Source organism: Zerene cesonia, chromosome 18, assembly GCF_012273895.1.
Source record: "Zerene cesonia ecotype Mississippi chromosome 18, Zerene_cesonia_1.1, whole genome shotgun sequence".
NCBI classification, from domain to species: domain Eukaryota; kingdom Metazoa; phylum Arthropoda; class Insecta; order Lepidoptera; family Pieridae; genus Zerene; species Zerene cesonia.
In genome coordinates this window covers 3,020,186-3,030,012 of record NC_052119.1, presented here as the reverse complement: position 1 = coordinate 3,030,012, position 9,827 = coordinate 3,020,186, and the positions used below count along the sequence as shown (strand labels likewise).

Below are 9,827 nucleotides of genomic sequence, written 5' to 3'. Positions count from 1 at the left end.
TATATTATCATTGATTAAACGTTAGCCTTTATTTTATTAAAAAATTGTGTGCAGGTAATTTTTATATTATTAATATATGATGTATTTCCAAAACTATAATCAATGTCAAATTTCTTTAATGTACTCGTAAAGCACAACAAGAATATTATTTCAAAACGATTTACATAGACTTTCTATTGTATGTAAATATACATTTTGAGTAATAAAAGTAGATGAATACAGGAATTATAGAAAAAGAGCTATAAGCAAAGATTTTACATCAATAACCTTTTTGATTTTACATCAAGTTATCGTTTTGAACTTTTAATGGAACAGCTCAAACACTGTTTTATTTTATTGTGGTTCATTTATTAACTTCGATACTGTAATTTCCATTTATAATCTCGTTGTTAGATTAAAACATTATCTATATTATTAGTCTCACGAAACTCATACTACTTTCTTCTATATAGATACTTTTTTCTCATTCTTATTAAAAACAGACAAAATTATATCCCCTATTAATAACAATTACCAAACAAACAGGAGGCCAATAAAAACACAAAGTAATTTTATCATTTTATTATAAAAAATCAAGAACAACCAACATAAACTTTGAAACTCTAATATCCCTTTTAAATAAGGGCTCAAATTATTTCAAAGGGATATGCTTCATAAAATTAAATTTTTAAAGGAACATTAACAGGTTTAACCTTTAAATATACTATTAAATAAATATGTTATTTCTAATTGCGATTATTCTAGATCGTTATATATATAAATGTTTTAAATTCTTTTTACACAAAGTCGAGATATGTACACAACGCTAATTAAATATTTACACTACACTTTTCGTTGGGTTTAATATTCGATAACATGAATGGATTAAATGGAATATTACAATAATCTACGTAACGTGCTATGCACAAAATTTTACATCTAAAGTATTTTACATAATAATTCATAATATTAAAACAGCCTAATAGTGAAAGTGTATTCCTACAATTGAGAGAAAATATTACATTCACTTAGTACTTATTTAATAAATTATCGATATTCCCATACATACATAGTACTAATACTAATCCTCGAGTACTAACTAGTATACATCAACCATCAATCTCATATTGAGCAAATAAGACGTTCAATTAATAAATTGCATTTGCTATGCTTTATCAGTAATTACACTCTATTTTGGCACACCTCACGGCTTTATACAAAGCAATTTTTTGAACGCTCTCCTAAAGTCCATATTAAATATCGTATATATTAAAGGATTGAGAGCAGAATTTACATAACCAAGCCATGTAACAAAGTTTGTGAACTTGTTCGATAAGCAGCAACTCGAACAAAACGGTATCACGAGATATAAGACGAAGAATGGGAGCCAACACACGACAAATACTCCCATTATTATCCCAAGAGTTCTGGCTGCTCGCCGTTCACGAGTTAATGAGATTCGTTGCTTTTCTTCAATGAACTGATAAACAGTGTTCTGTTGGTTGGGTCTAGCACGTTTGTGTGATTTCGTTGAACCAGCTTCTACAATTTCTATATCTTCATCGTGTGTCTCTTTTGAATTACTTTCTGATGATGTGTTACGATTTTCCGGATTATCCACCATGTCACTCACAGAATTTTCGTTTGATAGTATTGGTACGATTAATTTGTTTTGTGATTTATCATCTTTACTCCAATAACATCGTTTCGCTGGTTTTTTCTTAGCTTGTGAATGCTTTTTGGGTTTTTTCTTCTTTTCCGTATCAGATACAAGACGCGTAACACCTTGGTGTTCACTGTGATTAGCCTCAGAACTTACGGAATCTTGGTCGTGTGGATCACTATCTTTTGCTGCGTATTTGCTTTTACCCGTTGAAATAGTGCTTATTTTTGTAGCTTTTGCGCGGTCTCTTAATCTTTTCTTTGTTGCCAAATATATTTCAAAGTACACCACTGTCATTATAACTAAGGGAATATAAAAAGATCCGGACGAGGAAAATATTACGAAGCCCGGCTGAGATGTCAATCTACAAGGCGTGTCAGGCTCAAACACTTCAGGCCAATCATTCCATCCCAACAATGGTGGAGAGCTAATGATGAGAGATAGCACCCACACTATACCGATCATTAGGAGCACCCTTTCCAATGTCCTTTTTTGGGCGTAATTTATAGGGTCAGTAATAGCCCAATATCTATCCAAAGCGATCGCACATAAGTTCAATATCGATGACGTGCAACACATTATGTCGCAGGTCAACCACATTTTGCACACATAGATTCCGAAAACCCATTGTCCTAATATTGAGTAAGCTACGTTTAGAGGAAGAACTAATATTGCAACCGTGAGATCGGCTACCGCGAGTGACACAATAAAGAAATTTTGAACTATTCGCAGGGGTTTGTATGTAAACACGCTGAGAATTACGAGGATGTTACCAACTATCGTAGATATAATAATTAGAGTGAGAACAATGGCTGTGCAAATAGCCTCCCATTCTGGCACGGCAAGCGTAATCCCCAAGCTACTAGGATATTTAGGATCATCAGCGACCGCACAATCGTCTTTATCCAACTCAATTATGTCATAGGGCTGCGAGTAGTTTGATGAAGTGTAATTATTATAGACATGCGTGTTAGTCTGACCCATTTTATTAATATTCTAGTTTATTTCACGTCGCTTTATTAACATTGCCTGAGAATATCCTCACATGGCAATTTCTGATATTATTCGTATCGGCTTCTGGGTTATATAATAAGTACATTGAAGATTCCATTTTTACAAATTAATAATCTTCCTCTTCATAATGCATACACTGCATGGCTTTGCAAGGTTCAAAATCAACACGCAAAATCGCTTCGTTGCTTGTTGAATTCACCACTGAAAGCTGGATTATTTTTATCCTTTTCGTGACAATATCTGAAACAAACAAAAACATACTTCAGATTCCAGTTCATAAGACCCTCTCAACATGATATAAGCTCTAACCTTAGGTAATCTTATTTCAAAACAAAGGAATGTTTTGCGCAATATATTATTCCTATTAAATCATCCGCATAATATCTAGATTCTGATTTTTAGAGATAATATTCGCTGTGATATTATCTTCAGTTTGCCCGAGGCGTTTATAAAATATGAAGCTGCGTATGGATTTGACAGGAACGGCTTGAGCCGCGATACACCTATATTCTTCATATTTCCTCGCTTTTGCGGGTATGTAAAATCAATTTGTTTTTACTGTGATTTATTTTTGTTCGTTAAGTAAAATGTACTCTAAATAATGTTTTCTTTGTTAAGACTTATAGTAAGGATTTTCTTAAAACGTGTTTAAGGTTGGGTGTGATTGGGCATATAAGGTTTAACAATTACGCATGTAATTACAAATATTAAATAAATACTCGATAGAGTGCTTGAAATACAGTTTAAATAAAATAATGGTTTAGAAATTAAAAACGAGGGAGAGAGAGAGAGTCTCCCCGTGAACACGCTCGCTGTAAAGTGTCCGAAACGTCGGTTTAATAATATAATAGATCGCTTTTAAAATCCGTTAAAAAGTTTTTTAATTTCTAAATGTATAAAAGTTGCGTGAAATCAAACACAAGAAAATAGTAAATAAATGTTTGTTGGAAATGAATTTAGATTTTTACAATAACAAATCTATTGTGCTTTTAATAATGCTGCGAATGGTATAACGTTTCGTCCACCAACTAAAGAACGTGTGAAATAAAGGGCCCTACATATCATTCCTATATAATATTAAACGGAAGATGGCCCGCTTTATAAGCTTGTACTTATACGTAACGTATACCCTGTCTCTTCCAATGTATTATCTCCGTTACTTCGATGAAAACCAATAACCACGTAGCGTCGAGGTCAACACGATTACAGAATTCCGAATAAGTGCTACAAGAAATTTTTTGTACGTGTTACGAACACTTTAATTATAGTGACTATTTGTGCATTATAAATAGCGTTAGCGAGTTGAATGTATGCTTATGGTTTTGGGATGCTATAATACCAACTTAGTTGTAGTAAATCTAGTCAGTATCTAAAATAAGATTTAGAGTTTCTAAGTTCTTTCTAGTTGGAGGTAATATAAACCTGTAGTATCTGTTACTTAATCTGGTTAAAATTAAATTACAAATCTTAAATGATAACATTTTTCGTATGTATAATGTATTTTTTTTATGTTATTGGAAGGTATGAAGGAACGAGCAGACACTTTGTCTGATGGAATACAAATGCGCATAGACATCCGTATTATGAGTGTTGAAGAAAGGACTATATAGGTATAATTTAATATAAAAAAATCTGTATAACCGCTACAAATTTATAATGTTTGTAATATTTATGAAATATGAATTTAATAATAATGCATTGTAATATTTCGAATTACGAAATTATATTTTTTATAGGAAGCTACATGATTAAAAAGACATGAAAAAAGGTCAGGGAAAAAGAATATTTTCATAAAAGTGAATTTAAAATTCGTGCAATTCAATTTATGAATTTCTTACGCCACTGCTTTAAAGTGCAAATTTTGCGAAAGAAGGAGAGTTAATAACACATTTTTATGAAATATGCATGCCTTCGTCGCCATTAAATTGTGATATTAAATAGCGATGAAAACATCGACAAAACATTCCTCATAATAAAACTTAGATTTTAAATGATAAATAAAACAAATTAAGAGAATCTTCAGCTATCATTGTGTTTTACGATAAACCCTTTGATGTGATAAGTTATAAGGAATATTGACTTGTGATAGATATCACGTAGCCAAAATTTAAAGGTTACCTTTGATCTTTTAGATTCTTATTTATACCTGCCTTTTGAAACCATGTTAAAGGTCGCTAAATCGGTATCAATGTTCAGTTTCATTTTGTTTATATAATAAACAACTGGAATGTTTATAAATGACAACACAATATAATGTTGTTTGTATTTTACCTGTCCATAAAACTGTATGAACTTTGAAATTGTTCACTGGTTCAGGACTGACAGTTCTGGACAGGTTCTAATATCATAATTTTAGTAAGCTTTGTTTGGGTGAATAATATTTTTCTTGATTTTATTTAACTTCCACGATATTAATATAATGCTTTGATTATTTATATTTACGTTATATTACGTTAAATGAAAAACGAAGTACTCAGCTATAGTTATAATTATTAATACACTTCATGTAAATCAAAAATTCAATTGGGTCTTTTATTATTAGGAGGGCCATGATAAGAAGTTATTGATAAATGCCTTGCAGTTCCTAAGATAAGTGCGTTCCAACAAATAAATTCTTCAGTTAATTACTATTGATTATGTTAGTATGATATGAATTTATTTCGTAGCAACTATTGTGAATCGCAATTTTGCTTAATTCACATTGATATTTATCGTTTCGATGTTGAAATTGTATGAGCGAAATCATTTATGATGTCGTTTATACAATTTCTCAAATATCGGGAATAAGAGATTTCAATATACAACTATATATCCATCACTTTATCCTACGCAACTTAGCATGTAAGAGCGAATGTTATTCCAAGTTTTCAGTTTACTTGTTGAGGTATTTGTCGTACACATTATTATAGAAATATTAGTTAGAAATAAATTCACTAAATTCTTTTGTGATTTGCTACGTTAAACACTCAGAAGTTTGAATGAAAGTAATGTATTTATATTTTCAAATCGAACCTATCCAATAAAGTCGCTTGCGTGAATAAGATTTTCAATAATTCCGTCAAAGCTGGGCTTAAATATAATAATTTCGGCTTAGAATTGTACCGTATTCTGACAGCTTTTCCAATACAGAAACTTTTTGTTGAATTGAAAAAGTACCCTATAGAAGAGCGTTTCTTTTATACTCTGTAGAAATACACAGTACGTAAAATGATAAAATCCGAGGCCAATAGGTACGCAAGTATTGAATGGGGCGTTAATATATGTTGCTAAGATATTCTTTTCTGATAATCGTCGTCAGACACGGTCACGGTAACGCGAGTAACGTAAAAATTTGATTACCTAAACCTAATTTGCAGTTAATGTAAAACAGTGATAGAATCTTTCATGTAGTATATATTTGTTACACACAAATAACAGCAAGGTCTACGTAAAACACATCGTACATATCATTAAGTCTTCATATTATTCAAAATAACATGCTATAAGAACATTCAATTTTCTTACAAACGCCTTTACATTTCGAATATATCAATAAAGTCGAATTTGATCGACGTACTTATCATGAAGTTAATAAAATTCGACTGAAATTTTGCAATAACCTACATCCAAGGCAATCAGTATTGATTCTATTATTGGTAATAGTAGAAATGAGAAAGTGTTTGTTTGTTTGTTATGGTTTTTGTGCCTGGAGATAGGGAGGAGGCTAAAGAGTAAAGTCTATGAAATATGATCCGCCGCGATAAGGAATCTCATTCCCATGGGACGGAAAATTGTTTCACCAATATATGGTAACTCGACCACTAATATATAGGTAACATATATACACATATAGGTAACACTAATTACTGTGATTGTCTTCATATTTCATATTCATCATACGTGCTTAATAAACAACTACAACATTAAATTTACACAGCTGTGGTTTGCATGGGAACTGCAATTTTCTAACCCGATTTTTTATCAAATATAAACTACTACATATTTAATTATCATCAATGATGTACCATATCATAATATAAAGCATTTCAATGCTATAAAACTAAATATTAAATGTACAGTATCGTTATAAAGTCACAAATACCCGAACGTTAAGTAAGAAAATATAATTATTTTATAAGAACATAAAAGAACAACAGCAAATCAATTGAAAGCATTAACGACAAAATATTTATTGCTCTTTACAATGTAAGCCATTCAATATAATTACGCTAAAGTTATAAAATAAAGACGACGTCAATCAAATGTCTCCGCCGACATTCCAAGTTTCAACAGGGTCGGTAACCATGTGAGAGAATCGCTTTAACTGACAGACTTTTTGACAGAACATCCTTCCGAAATGTTTCGCACGGAAATTGAGCTTCATTTTATGAACTACAGAATGAATAATGATATAATATATAGATTCGTAACAATGCTTCATTTGCATGTAATGGTTTAAATAATTGTTATTATTTCAAGTACCATGGATGATCTCTTCTATGGATGTTATCTCATTTTAAAATAAATAATCATGAGAAATACCCAGTATTTCAATAAGTAGCTACTTATATTTACTAATATTTAAATAAGACAGAGTATGGTTACTTGTTTATCTTTCTATCAGGTAGAAACGAAGCGATATTATAATATGACTAGCGGGCCCCTCGGCTTCGCCCGTGGTACATATATAGTATATAGCCTTCCTCAATAAATGGGCTATCTAACACTGAAAGAATTTTTGAAATCGAACCAGTAGTTTCTGAGATTAATGCGTTCAAACAAAAAAACAAACAAACTCTTCAGCTTCATAATATTAGCATAGATTAGTATGTGTAGTGAGTATAAGATAGAGATCACATCGCCTTTGCCACGCTGATACATCTATTTCCTATGGGAATTTCCTGAGAAATTCTCGAGCGAAGCCGTAGGCGGAGAACAAGAAAGCTATTCTTTGTACGGAATGACGCTAAAAACACAAGATTAATAAAAGAAGAAGTCAACCACCAGTTCTTTTTTAATCATTATTTTGTAACAAAACAAAGGCCAGATAACGTTAGCCTGACGGGAACAAATAAGCGGCAACTATTTATTTCACCCATTTTCTAACTTTAAACGACCACTATTAAACTTTTTATAAGCTTTTTATTCCCGAAGCTGCTTGAGAAGCTGTTCACAAACATTATTTAGTTTCTTAAGCAATTTTTCCGTTATAATATACTATACTTGTTTCGACTTTTTTGAATTGAAATGTTTCATGAAGTTTGAGACAAATAAAAGCCTTAAGATCGTTAAATGCGCGTATATAGAAATTCTAAATTGTATTCTCGTATAACAATAGCATTGGATTCATTTGAACAAAGATATAAATCTACCATAGTCAGATTGTCAGTTAGTTTCTTAAAGTTAGATGAAGCATTACTTGTAACAGTACGTTGTGATGAAAAATAGTTCAGAACTGTTCGCTTGGTTTCACATAGATGAAGACTTCAAATTCAATTTCCTGATCGATATCGTATTGTACCGCATGAAGCAATTTCGTACTCCGTCTCTATGTATATATAAACTATTTGATAACATATCTTTTCACGTCTAAAGTGCATCACTTTTGTCCTTTTACTAATAAGTAGCTGCGCCCCGTGGTTTCACCCGCGTACGTCCGTATCCCATAGGAATATCGGGATAAAAAGTTCCCTATATGTTATTCCAGTTGTCTAGGTGTCCACGTACCAAATTTCATTGCAATTGGTTCAGTAGCTGTTGCGTGAAAGAGCAACAAACACACACACATCCTTACAAACTTTCGCATTTATAACATTAGTAGGAAGTAGGATTTACTGCAATTTTGACCACACCCTGAAATACGTAAAGTAAATATTGATTTAGTTTTTATTTTATTTTGCATAATAGCCGGTAACTGAGTTGGTGGTTCGTCTGATGGATAGCGATAACCACCATCTATGAATATTTGTAGAAGTAGTTGCTGCAAAACCGTTTCCCGCTTTTAAGGAGCAAAAGATAAGGAAAGGATGGACGACGGAAATAAAAGTATGGACCGAGAAGAGTGAGGATAAGGAAACATGTCGCAGGGCTCCGGCTCGTGCAATATTTATTTCAGATCCATTTGATAAATTGGTTATTGCAATTTTGAAACGGAAGAAATGCAAAATATGTATTCATTCAAACATTTTGTGGCTTCATATGAAACATAGATATAGTATTAATTACATTATAAACAGTTTACCAACTCGTTTCTCGGCTACCAAACGAGTTTCAGTGAGCTGAAAAATGCTTATCTGTACAGTTTTTCTGTTGTTCCGACTTAATGTGTATAAAAGATTTATTTGTTTCAGAAGGAGGTGAAATGTGTTCTTTATAATCAAGGCAATAATTTGTATCAGAGTTGAGACATTACCCAACCGCAAATAATAAAACTTTGATCTAACAATAATTTCCTATAGTGTAAATTTCGTGTGCTATGCATGTTTGATGTTTATTTTTGATGTCGCCTAATAAACTTTAAAAATTAATCCCTTGAAAGAATTTTGTGTAATTCACATTATATCTTGACTACATGAACTAAATCCAAAGTCACACTACGAATTCTTAAAATTAATAAAATTGCTTTTCTCCACAATACTTGCAAATCAAAACTGACAAGTGAACGACAAACAAAAGAAAGTCCAATAGTACTGTTTTGTTTTACAGCGAACATAAAGTTCGCTTGAAATAACCAACGCACTCGAACCACTCAAGAAAATTGTGCATGCAATTTTGTTAAAAGTGAAAATAAAACTAGAGATTAATTAGGATGCCGTGCATCGTGCTATTCGTTACTGCCTTCAACGTTTTGTTTCGATCCCTTCACTTAAGAAATTAACACTCGTGTATTAACTAAGTTCATGTTTTGTTTTATTAAATTCAGCAACGCATTGTATTCATCTTTGCTAAATAAATATTACAAAATGTATATTAAAAATGAATAACCAAACGTTCAATGATAAATTGCTATTTGCATTACTTTTTTATGCAGTAAATACTAATCTTTACCAACTTCTACTAACAAACCTTTCAACATTTTACCTTTCACCGAGTGTGATGTTAAGAAGAACTTATGATCCATATCTTCTAAAGCTGTCGGTTGTGACAACATTAGCCGTGCTATGTTCATCCCTATCCTTGACATTATCCTTCC

At 31.8% G+C, this 9,827-nt stretch overlaps 1 protein-coding gene across 1 annotated transcript; it reads right to left on the bottom strand.

Annotated features, from left to right (window-relative positions):
- Window positions 1-1,181: 1,181 nt before the first annotated feature.
- On the bottom strand, window positions 1,182-2,716 carry LOC119833891 (octopamine receptor). Its single transcript, XM_038358109.1, has one exon. The coding sequence runs from the start codon at window positions 2,624-2,626 to the stop codon at window positions 1,184-1,186; it is 1,443 nt and encodes a 480-aa protein (XP_038214037.1). The 5' UTR covers window positions 2,627-2,716; the 3' UTR covers window positions 1,182-1,183.
- Between the last annotated feature and the right edge of the window lie 7,111 nt (window positions 2,717-9,827).